The following is a 13569-nucleotide window of genomic DNA, read 5'->3' as shown; positions in this document are numbered from 1 at the left end:
CACCTACCTCACCAAATCTATGTGTTTTTTTGAATTTGTCAACAAATTAAAATTGAAATGAATCGGTGATTTTATTCCATTTTTTACTCTCTCTCTCTCTCTCTCTCTCTCTCTCACACACACACATACTCATGTCCGAACGGACTGATCATCATTTGAGAAATAATGTGTCATCGTGATGTGATTTGGTCTTTGGACCCTTGATATGCATTCGGGACATTTTGACTTTCTTTTGGATTATTATTTAACGTTATAAATTGCTTTTAAACTTGTTATCTTATATTATTTGTTTAGTTATTATTATCCGTTCACTGCGCATTAAGCTCAGCCGAGATTTTTTTGTCCTCGGCAGGTACACGACTTAGCAGAGATTTTGGGATGAGAGCTACGAAGATGACAATACTAAATATAACTCATTACATCATACTTTTGTTAACTGTTGATGACTAATGTAGATATACTTGTATTTTGGGACCTATTATGATACACGTTATCTTCATTTGCGGTTATGTAATTATCTTTTGGTAAATATTAGCTGTTCTGTTTTATATAATGCATTGAATTTTTTTAAACCAATTGTGACATCTCCTATCTTTAACCATGTGGAACAAGGGTGTTACAACGTGTCCTTGTTTAAAAAATCTTAATTGTTTGGTGCTAAGGGATTGTACTCTTCCATTATTGATTCCATCTATCTTGGTTTTCTCTAGTCTGGTCCAAAATCAATCATCGTTTTTCTGTGCATCTCTAATCAATCATTGTTTTTTTTACAGTATCCTACTTCGTTTGTTTAAAGAAAAATTTATATGTTTTAAAGAACATATTGTATTAATATTGAACCAACTGTGTTTTCAATCATATTTTGAAGAACTTAGGGGCCGTTTACCAAACGCTTACCCGGGTAAGCATTTACCAAGTAACATTATCTCACAGGAAATATGGTAAGGACCAATAATCTTACGCGGTAAGAGCGAGACAAGGACCAAGAGTCTTACCCGGTAAGTGAGGACGACGACTCTTATCATGGTAAGCGCTTACTGGGTAAATTGTTGCATACAATGTCGTTTTGATGGATTAGAATCTTACCCGCCAAGTAAATAATAGTGTTAAATTTTACTGGTAAGCACTTACAGAGTAAGTGTTTGGTAAACGGCCCTTTACTTTCAGAATTTTAATTTGATGAATCATTTCTCAAATAAAAGAAATAGAGAGCAAATTCATGTTCCTTAAACTTGAACAAAATCAAAACCAGTATTATTTTGGTTTCCCAAAATAAAAAGGAAAAGTTCAAAAAATCCAGCGAATTTTCCCATTTTTTAATTATTAAGTCACTAAACATTTTAATTAATAAACCTTTAAACTTTCTTGTTTTATATGATTAAGTCTCTGAACATTTTTTTGAATAAATAAACCATCGAACTTGAAGAAATTGATTAATTACATCACTTTAACTAAAAAAAGCTACCTATAACCGACTAGAAAGGTTTTAAAGTAGAAAAAAAATTTAAAATCGATTCTACCCTTTCAAAACCTTATGTCATTCAAACCCCCTCGCATTTAACACCGTTGCTCCCCTATGTCATTCCACCCCTCGCCGCCCTATCGTCATTTGTCCTGTATCATAGCAACACATCACGGTTGTTGGCCCCTACCTTCGATCTCCATTTTTGATCGTTTTTGTTTTCGCTTCACCCTCTTTTTTGATATATATATATATATATATATACTTCATTAAATTGTCATAAGAGGAGAATTGAAAGACAAAAGAAAGATAAAAAATAGGGAGATCGATGGTATAGGCTAGTAGCGACAATATGGAGAACAAACAACGATGGTGCGGTCAGAGGTGGCGAGAGGGAGCAATGTCGTTGGGTATAAAGGTTTGAATGTCCTAGAATTTGGGAAGGATAAAATTGATTTTAGGTTTTATGTTTTATTTTAAAATCATTTTAGCCGGTTACATACATATTACTTAAAATTAAGATTATAAGTTGATTAAGCATAAGTATAACTTATTAAAGCTCAAATTTGTACAACCAATTACAGATAAACATAATAAATACTAGATAAACACTACGGGATAAAACCCTTATTTTTTTCCTTCTAAAATATCTAAACACCTCATTCGTTTTATTAAAGTATATTATCTTAACTACAAGGGTGGTGCCTGATTGGTTTGAACTTGGCTCAAAAGGTCAAAAGTACCAGGAGGTCCTAGGTTCAAATCCAAGGAGAAATAAAAATCCCCTTGTGGCCACAGAGGTTCAAATGCGGTGACTCCGGGCTATATGCAAAGCAGGTGGCCGCTGGGATTAGTCGGCTCGCATAATGAATTAAATATCCAGGTTAAATATAAAATATCTTAAATATAAGTATCATTTAAATTAAACAAATCTTTGACCCCTAATAAAATATTGTATCATTATTTTTATAAAACAAATCGTAAATAAACTAAAGTAAAGTATATTTTTATTTTAGATCTAAACTATAATAAGTTTTAAATTAAATAAATTAAACCATAAAATTAGAATTTTATAGTATTTAGTTTGAAACCCACAATAATATATAGTTTAAGATAAATAATAATAAATTCAGCTCTAGATTTCTTTGTAAAATAAAAATCGAGAAAAAAGAAAGTATAGATTTCAGAATCCCGCTGCATTGCACGGGTGCACTTCTAATATATAATACATTTGACAAAAACTCTTAAAAATTATCTTTTATGTATTGTAAAACATTTGACAAAAACTTTTAAAAACTATCTTTTATGTATAAAATATTATTTATTGATACACTTCACTTAAAATTCAAGATTATAAGTAGATTGTATGTAAATACAACTTATTAAAGCTTTATGTTTGAATTCGTCCAACTAACTGTAGATTAACACAACTAAATACAAGATAAACATCTTATTTAAAATATAAAATGATTAGGATAATCATTGAGTTCTAACCGAATACTTGATTATTATTTTTATAAAAAATTATATTATAAATTAAAAATAAATAATTTTATTATTAAACTTAAATTAAATTACAATAAAAATTTGAATTAAATAAATTACACAAAAAAAGAACTTTTAAATAGTTAATTTGATACTGATATCGGTATATTTTTTTTTCAAATTTTTATGATATCTTCAAATTTATATTTTATTCAAAAATAAAAATATTATCGATTTTTCAAAACCATATAAAATGATAGAGACAACGAATAAAAAGAAACATCAAAATCAAGATGTATCTCGCTGCATATATTACGCGAGTACAATTCCAGTATTTTTATAATATATGTAGGATGAGGGTACTTTGGTAATTTAATCGATTAATTCAATTTCCTTTTTTTTTTTTGGTTTCGTTTATTTTAATAGGATAAAAAAAAAACTTTATTGTATTCCACGTTTTTATGTCTGGTTCCACCCTAACATCATGCTAAATATGACATGATGAATTTGAGTTCTATCATCTCACACGCATAAAACGTATTTTTATTAAATGATTTTTTTTTCTATCTTATATTAAAGGGATCTTTACCAAAAGTGTATCCGGATAAGTGTTTACGAAGTTACATTACCTTGTCTGATGAATATGACAAGGACCAAAAATCTTACCCGTTAAGAATGAGACAAAGATCAAGAGTCTTATCCGGTAAGTGAGAACGACGACTCTTACCACTGTCAGTACTTACCAGTAAATTATTACACACAATGTCGTTTTGATGAACTAAAATCTTATCTGATAAGTAAGTGATAGTGTTGAATTTTTACCGATAATGTTTAGTAAATGACCCATAGATCATATCTATTAAACAATTACTTAATTTGATCAATAAATTATTTTGTCTATAAAAGTAATTAAGAATATTTTGTTATTATATTTGATGTACTAATGTTATTGATGTCATTTATGGATATAATTAAGCAAGTTACATTTTTGGTCCTTGTACTTTTTCGTTTTCAACGAGTTTGTCCTTAAAATTTAAATACTACATTTTAACTATCATAATTTGTGAATGTTTGAAACTATAAGGATATAAACCGTTAAAAACCTAAAATTCAAAACTTGTTAAGTTGTTTCAAACCGTAATCAACAACGAATTTTTCGTAACTTCCTTAGGTCTTAGAAATGGCAACAGGTTGGGTTTGGACCAGTTATTGGTATCCCCGTCCTTGAAACAGACAACTAAAACCATCCCCATAACTGTCCGGATTCCCATCAGGGATCTTATTGGGGATTTCCGTTGGGTCCCCGTGTTTTTCCCGATCCCCGTTGGAGAACCCGTTAAGGGTAAAAACCCCTCTCTTCCCGTTGGTTTTCCCGTTCGCCGTTGGTTATACCTGAATCTGAAACCCGAATCGATCTGAAATAAATTACAATATGTTAATTTCACAACTGAAAGTAAATTACAATTTTTTTAAAGCTCAAACATAATCAAACCAATTACAAACATCATACAACTAACATCATGATTTCACAATTAAACAAATAAACTAGACTTTTTTGTGAGTCTTTTAACGATATTATATATATATATATATATATATATAAATTAAAATCAATATATATACATCATCAGACCGAGCGGGACCGATGATCACCGTCCCTGTCCCCGCCCCCATCAAAATCCCCGAATATGTCCCCGATCCTCGATAAGATGTCCCGAAACCGGACCCAAAAGTTTTGGTTTTCAGTTTTCACCATCGGTTTCGGGTTTTTTGCCATCTTTGTCCGGTTTTCATGATAAGAAGGTTGAAATCCATACAATTATGTTTCAATTGCTTCGTTTTATACTCTCTTTTTCCGATGATGGTTGCAACTACAATCACTATTTGATTGCTCCATGCTATTATGAAGCCTTCTACAGCTTTGGTCGTACTCTTTATGCTTCATTCATCATACCCAAGGGGTCTCGTATAGAAATGTTATGGCAGATAGAAATCACTACTTTTACACCATTTCAATTGAAAACCTCTTTGTTGTGGTGTAAATCGGTCAAGAGATTTGGGAGAAAACGATCGATGAACGGTGCGACATTTCGGTGTTGTCACGACGATTAAAGGTCACTAAGTGGGGTTTAATTGCTTGGACACACACGCTTTCAAGTACTCTTCATGAAATTTTATGGGATGTATACATATGTAGAATGATATTTATTTGGAGTTACGTATGTGGTGAATGATGACATGTTTTTATGTACATGTTTACGGGTGTATGTTTACATGTATATGATTGTTATGCGGAGACGCACGATTTTATTATGGGGTTTTAAATACTTTTAGCATGCTATTTTGGAGTCCATTTTCATGTGGCATGACCCCAAAATGGGTGCCAGACGGGTGCGAGCCGTGCAACCCAGGGAATGCCAGTGACATTATGTTATTTTGGAGTCCGTTTACATATGACACATTATGGTTTCGATATTTGGGTATGGGGTCAGGCTCGATATGACACATCTAGCGATGGCACGACCTCAAATGGGTGTCGGATGTGTGTGAGCCATGTAATCAAGGGAATGCCGGTGATAGAGTGGACTTACCCAGTGAGGCGGTTCAGGGGAACTAATACCTCTTATATAACGGCAAAAAGTTAACACCGTTAAAATGAATGACTAAATCTGAATGTATTTATAAACTGTGATTGCTAAACTGTAGTTTATAAACTATATGGACAAAAACCGTTAAAATAGAAAACTACAAGGACCAAAAATGTAGTTTATAGTAGCAGTATATTTGAGCTCTTTCTCTCCCTCTCTCTTCTCATCACCTGCTGTTTCATGCTTTCACTACTCTCGCTTCTTTTCCGTAGTCCCTTTCCCATCTCCTTGTACTATTCCATGGCTTCTTGGTATTTCCGTTGTGTCGGTCTTGATCCATGAATTACAATCCTTTTTCAATTGCATCTTGTAAGTTTAGTCCTAAATCGACCACAACTTTCATTTTTCGGAATCGAATTTGGAAGGAAATCACCAGGTGATAGTGGGAAGATGAAGATGAAGATGAAGATGAAGAAGAAGAATCATGATGATGAGACAGTTAAGAATAAGCGGTTTCTGATCACTGTGAATGTGCTTGGAAGTTCAGGACCTTTGCGATTCGTGGTGAATGATGATGATAAGGTTTCGGAAGTTATCTATTCGTCTATGAAGATGTATGCTCGTGGTGGACGACTTCCTGTTCTTGGCTCTGATATCAATAATTTATTGCTTTATCCATCAAATGCAGGATCTGAAGGTATGCATAATAATTGTCTCTGATTTGATTTTGTTGCTTGTTTTTGCACAAGTAATCTGTTGATTTGATTTTGTTTCCAGTAATCTGTTGATTTGATTTGATTTTGTTTTGAGTAATTTGATGATTCGATTTGATTTTGGTTCAAGTAATCTGTTGATTTGATTTGATTTTGTTTCAAGTAATCTGTTCTTGGCTCTGATTTGATTCTGTTTTGAGTAATCTGTTCTTGGCTCAATCATCCTCTCAAATTTCATTACAACAATTCTTTTAGGACATGCTGAAAATTTCATCAGAACCAATTAGTTTTTTCAATTAATCGTTTTTCTTGTTCTGTGCGCGTGAACCCTAACAGACCGTTAGTCTTTAAAAATGCTAAAAACAAGACTTTGTTTTATTAAAATAGGTTTTTTTAGATAAACTTTAGAAATCTACAACAGACCAATTTTTTACACTTGAACTTTCACAACAAAAACACTGTGAAGGTAGGTTTTGCTATGAAGTTGCATGCGTAAAAATGTGGTCCCACAGGTCTCACAAAACATGCCGGTCTCACGTGGACCCAACTTCATATATATTATTTTAAAAAAATCTAACTTAATTATTTATAATTTATTTTTATAAATAGAATCCAATTTCATTCCAAATCCTATAAATCAAACATGCTAAAGATTTCAAATCCTTTCAAATTCAATCAAACCAAACTTCCCTTGTAGAGTTTTGTTTAGAAAACCAAAAGCGGAAAACGATTTTGCTTAACATTTTTATTTTTTAATGGTTATTACAGGAAAAATATTAATTTTTAATCATAATCAACAGAAAAACAATGACATCGTTGGACTAATACTCCCAAAAACACTTTAAAATTATTCTTGCACTTATATAAATAAGAAATGGTGTAAGTGTAGCCGATGTAGGACTCTAACATGCTCCCTCCCCTTCCGACAGAGGCTAGACGAGCAAAGATTGTCCCAAAGTGTCGAATACTTAAAGTGGTAGACAATGGCTCTGATACCATATGAAATTATGTGGAATTTCTAGATTTACTCTTCAAAATAGGCCTTGAAGAGAGAAGTGATGTTCTAACATTTATAAAGAATAAATGACTCAAGTGTAGCTGATATAGGACCCTAACATAGAGAAAATATCAAAACATCGTGATTCAAAGTTGTATTAAATATTTTCTTTCACTTGGGCTCTTTTTTTTAATATAAAAATCATTTTCCTATTTCGTTCTTTTGTCGATTTCGAAAAAAGCTTTAAAATTTCGTGCATTTATGAGTATAATTTTGTTGGCAGCAATGAAAGCGGATGAAGCAGTTGGTGCATGTGGAGAAAGGACTTTTGTGTTGTGCAAGAAACAGAGTCGTCCTCAGATGACTGAAACTCGATCGGAGATGATCAACCGCCACCGTCGGAGCCGCGGTTGGAAGGCGTGGTTCAAGATTTTATCTCATTAATCTTGTACTTTGAGAATAACAATTTTACCAACAAAACTCGAGAGAAATAAAAATAAAATCTATGTATTGCTTAAGTTGGTAATAAAATTGGCTATTGATCGGTCTTTTTAAATACAAATTGTTTATCTGGGATACCCCATCTTTTTGCCGACCAAGATATAACATATGAAAAAAGATAAAAATCAGACGTAGTTGAACAAATGATTTTCGTTTTATATTGTCACATTTTAAATGGCCTTACAATTATTTTTCACAATTATAATCATTTTGTCGACCAAGATATAACATATAATCGCTTTCAAAGGTTAAGTTAAAAGTAAAGGATTATACAATTTTATATGTAGTTGATTCACCTACTTCATTATTTAATGTCCATTTACTTTAACTCATAATTTATTTTCTGCTTATCAGTATTTAAAAAAGCGTATCATGATGTGATATGATGTAAGACACGTTTTCGTTGTTACGAAATGGCTTCTAGTGCGTTTTTTCTAAGACGTGGGTTTTTTTTCCAATTATTTTTTATTTTTTGTGTTGTTACACTTTTATAGATTTATTTAATCATATCACTCAGGGTTTTACAAATTCATAAACGTAATGGACTCACTATTAAAAGTTATAAAATTACTTTCTCAACATATATGTCAACAATGTTATGATATTGATTATGTAACTAATGCTAAGCGTCAATAATGGTTTATTTTACCTCTTAACACGATTTGAGATCTTCATGTACATGGTGATATTATCTTGCTTGATCTCTTATTTGTTATCATGCAGGGATGTTCCAATCTTTTTGTAGATCCTGTTACATCCAAAACTTTTGATTATATTGCATAAATAAGATAACAAAGAATATATGTTAAAAACAAAAAATAGGCTAAACCTAAAACGATTAACAATTTGAAACTGAACCTAAACCATTAATAATTTGAATCTAAAACCAAACAATTAATGGTTTGAAACTAAATAACTTCGGCTATAGTTTTACACAGGTCGATAAAAAACTCTAAACACATGTAAATTTGGGCCCCAAATTTCGGAGTCCCTGTTCAAAATCTCACATTTAACATGCTAAAGGACGACCCTGTTCTCATGTTTCAGTCGAATTTGTTGTCAGTATGATGTTTAACATCTAATAAAAAGTTACAATTCTTATTTATATATTGACATCAACTAACATTCAAGCAACTGTTAATCTTATAATTAGACTATAATACCTTCCTATAATAAAGGTAAGTTGCTCGAGTCTTGTATTTGAGCTAGAAACTCGAATATATATCTTGCATTTTGTGTAATGTCTGTATACAACTAAAACTGCATCGAAGCAAATCACACAAAAAGGAGCATAAATATGACATCTATATTGTTATATTTTTTTCATCTGTTTTTCGGTTATTCTCGACATTTTCATTTGATTATACGTACACACACATACACTATAACACCCACAAACTTAGAAAAATAGCAGACAACTTAAAACTTTCAAAATTCTGTACATAAACAACTTTAATAACAAAATACCTAAAGTTTACAAAGAAGGAAAGACAAGAATATTTATCAGAGCTCTAAACAAGACTGTATAATTCCAAAATAGAATTAGAATGGGTTGGGTGTTACTACAACATCCAATTTTCTATCTTCAAAACTGGATGACGCCTCTAAAGCCATCCTACCGGAACCTCTATAAAGCTCCGAACGCTGATAAGATCCAACTAAGACCTGATATACATATCGATAGGAAAAAGCGTTAGGCTTAACGCCTAGTGAGTTAATACAATTTTATCATATAAAACATAAAATGGTTAAAAACAACATTTTCTTTTACAGCAACGACCCATCATTTAAAATGCAAGTCATAAAAAGGAATATTTTTACAATCTCGTCATTGCCAATTCAAATGCTCGTTTTAGATGCCAACATTCCAAACTCTCCCGACACGTGCGCAAGGCTCTAACTCCAAGATACTAATTATATAGATAAAACAATAACTTCAAAACACCCAAAGCATGGGTAACGTAGTACCCGAAAACAACATCTTTTGGTGATGGGGAAAACCAGATTCCATCGAATGTGGCAGGAACACAAAAAATAAGCCATTTATCAATGTTTCTCAAGTTTTACCTCTGGCCATGGATCCCCGTACACGGCTCCATTGAGCACCACCATAAGATTCCTGAAATGACCTAGTGTGTACTTGACCTCTAGATGATGCTGGAGCCCTTCTCATATACAGAATCTTCCACGTCCTGCACTGCGACCCTAGGTCGCACGCTAGGTTGCGACTCATTATTTTCGTCCTTTTTGCCGTTTTTCGCTCCCATTTCAATCCACTAACTTTCTTATTATGATGTATAATCAAAACCTTCAAGAATAAACATTACAATGGCCCAAAAGAGGTATGAGAATTACGATTGAATGCCGCAAAATCTCGGGCGTTACATATATACACACACGCATATTTGGGCATATTTTGTTAGGAACCTAAAATTGATTAGAAACCCGAGAACTTCCCACAACATGATACATGACATACTCATCAAGAATATGGATGCATTATTCATCATGAATATTGTAACATATTCATCATAAATGTGTGATTCATGATGAATAATTCTTTCATATTTATCATTAATGTGTTACTCATGATGAATATTCATCCTGAAGAGGGACAGACACTTTGGTGCGTCTTTGACGGTTCTCGGATTCCTAATCAATTTTGGGTTCCTAATGGAACTACTTTTGAGAACTTTAATTTGTGAGATCCGTAAGATCTAATTTAAACCACAAAAAATTGGTTAAAAGATAAATCTAATATATTTAGAATGTCAACTCTAATTCAATAAGGGTGCGTTTGGTGCGCAGACATGACATGACAGGACAGGACAGTGTTTGGTAAGACAGGACAAGACATGACATAACTGGTTAAAATGACCAATTTACCCTCAGTGAGCTGTTTAGTGTTTTTTCACCAAAATCAATCTTACTACAGAATGTATTGTTTCCATATGATCTTGATCAGATATCCAGCCGATTTTTGAATTGCTAAATCGAAATCGATTAAACAGCCGATTAAACAGCTAGATTAAACAGCCGATTTTTGAATTGCTAAATYGAAATCGATTGATCAGAATCTTACTCTCTTTGAATTGCTAGAGCTTGATTAAACAACCGATTTTTGCAAAGCAAACCCTAAATCGATTCAAACCTAGCAAACCCTAAATCGATTCAAACCTAGCAAACCCTAAATCGATTCAAACATAGCAAACCCTAAATCGATTCAAACATAGCGATGAGAAGGAGAAGGTTAGGGCAATCGTGTACCTGATGAAGGAGAAGGAGAAGGTTAGGCCAAAATCGATTCATACACCGTCGGACTGTGTGTATGGACTAAAACTCCCGTCGCCGATTTAGGGTCGGTGCGATGGAGGGTGTGCGATTTTGGCCGTCGGACTGTGTGTATGGACTAGAACTCTCGTCGCCGATTGAGGGTCGGTGCGATGGAGGGTGTGCGATGGAGGCAGTCGGTGCGATGGAGGCAGTCGCCGATGGAGGCAGTCGCCGATGGAGACAGTCTAAGCATGGAGTGCGATTGAGGGTGCGATGGAGGGGAAAAAGGGGTAATGAGGGAAAAAGTTTTGTGTTCCACTTAGTTCCAGGGGTAATGGTGGAACACGCGTGTCCCATGCTTGTCCAACTTAGTTCCACTTAGTTCCACATTTAGCCACACCAAACGTAGGACAAACGTGTTCTGTCCAGTTCTGTCCCATCCTGTCCAGCGTACCAAACGCACCCTAATAGTGGAAAATTAGGGATTCTTTGTCCTCTCTCCTCTCTCTTTACCACCATAAAACACACATACATAATTTACTAATTCAAATTATATAAGAATACCCTATTTTTATAATGGCCTACTAAAAATCAAGGGGTGAGATTTACTAATTCAAATTTTTATGAGTTGTCAACATTAGAAATGCCTAAATTACCCTTTAAAAAACATATGATATAAACATATTAAAATCCCACAGTTATACTAATTATAGCATCCAAAACAATTTTATATCATCCCGTATAAAGAATCATTCGGTTCTAATTTAAATACCAAATAAGGAAAGTTTGTCAAAGTAAACTCACCTCATCAATTCACATAGATATATGCAGATAACCGCAAGCAAATAACCAGTTGAAATAATCACATAATCAATTCTACAAGCTTTCCTTCTTCGGTTCAGTTTTCTCCAGTTTCAGACACACACAAAACTTCTCACAAACTTTATAAACCAAATGAGGCGGTGGTGGAATTGCTTTTTAAATCATTTAAGCATATAAACACATTAACCCCCTCAACTTTCCACCTTGATTTAAAAACAATCCCGAGCTTTATAACCGATTATCACAATATGTATATATCTATGGAAGGTTCAAATAAAAAGGTTGAAAAGATACAAATAAATGATCGATGGTTGAATCATTGGTAAACCTAATAAAAATTGGATGAAGATGCATATGTTAATTCATATTAGCTTATCTACCATTTTACCAATCTTGCTGACATATGAAGATAGAGGAGTGATCAAACGCAAACCACTTAATTCGTACAAACCGTGCAAACCTCGTTCAACCAATCATAATTTTTTATTTTGTTCATTTTTTTGTAATTATGAGAGGTTAATTAACCACTTTATTGTGAAATGTGTTAATCATGGATATTATCATCTTCATTATTTTAATTTTAGAGAAATACATAAAACAATTTTATTAAAATTTCATTAAATGTTATATGAAACAATTTCAAAACCATATATGAAACAAATTCATAAAAAAAAAGTATTATATGAAACAATTTCACAAGATTAAACAATTTCATGAAAATTTTTCATAAGATTAAATAATGAAATCGACGTATGAAGGTGGTTTGTACGGTTTGTACAAATGAAGGTGGGTCTCATTTGATCGCTCCTCTCTCTCTATATATATATGTGTGTACTTATGTTAGAATAATTTTTTTAAATAGTGGAAGTAGGAACACGACTCTTGACTATGTTTAGTGCTCATCTTCATTCTAATTCTTTATTAAAAAGTTACTTTTTTTTCTTTGTTGCATATACGAGCTCCAATCTAAAATCTTTTTTTATATATAATTAATTATTTGTTAGTTATAAGCGTTAGAGTAAATTCCATAAAAAATAACATACTTTAATTTAATTTCTATTTTGGATAACATATTTTCAAAGCTTTTATTTTGGTACCTAAGATGTAAAATTTTAAACATTTAACCATCAACCGGTTATCATGCTGATGTGGCGAGTGATATAATATCTAACTCAATATTATTTGCTGATGTGGTCAGTGACATGAATTTTTTTAATCTAAAATTAGTATTCAACCGGGTATTTAAATGTTTAGAACTTTACATCTTAGGTACAAAAATGAAAGTTTTGTAAATACGTTATAGAAAATAAGAATAAAATACGTTACTTTTTCATTCGATTTACCCTAAGAGTTATTATACATTAAAATCATGAACTTTGGTGTATTTTATTTTTTTAAATAAAAATAAAGTGTAGTTTTTAATTGAATAGGATTTATAAAAAAAACCATCCAATGAAATGTTGACACTTGTCCAAGTAATTTGTTGGTTCACCATATATATGACTTTTAGTTCTTATTGATTTCTTATAATTTATTATTTCTATATCTTTTTCTTAACCATGTTTGATGAGATCTAACACTTGGGGCCGTTTATCAAATGCTTATCTGGATAAGCGCTTATCAAATCATATTTTTTATCAGATGAATATGAGAAGGACTATGAGTCTTTCCCGGTAAGTGAGGACGACGACTCTTACCATGGTAAGCGCTTACCGGGTAAATTGTTGC

The 13569-nt window shown here is 32.5% G+C and overlaps 1 protein-coding gene across 1 annotated transcript; it reads left to right on the top strand.

Moving 5' to 3' along the window:
• Positions 1–5766: 5766 nt before the first annotated feature.
• LOC112515853 lies at positions 5767–7804 on the top strand. Its single transcript, XM_025122801.1, has 2 exons — positions 5767–6232; positions 7529–7804. Exons 1-2 carry the CDS (start codon positions 5986–5988, stop codon positions 7687–7689), a joined length of 408 nt encoding a protein of 135 aa, XP_024978569.1. The 5' UTR covers positions 5767–5985; the 3' UTR covers positions 7690–7804.
• Positions 7805–13569: the final 5765 nt, after the last annotated feature.

The sequence above is a fragment of the Cynara cardunculus genome (assembly GCF_001531365.2).
Source record: "Cynara cardunculus var. scolymus isolate 2C chromosome LG 7, CcrdV1, whole genome shotgun sequence".
Lineage (NCBI taxonomy): Eukaryota > Viridiplantae > Streptophyta > Magnoliopsida > Asterales > Asteraceae > Cynara > Cynara cardunculus.
Note: the sequence above shows the minus strand (reverse complement) of the source record. Positions and strands in the feature narration are given on the sequence as shown.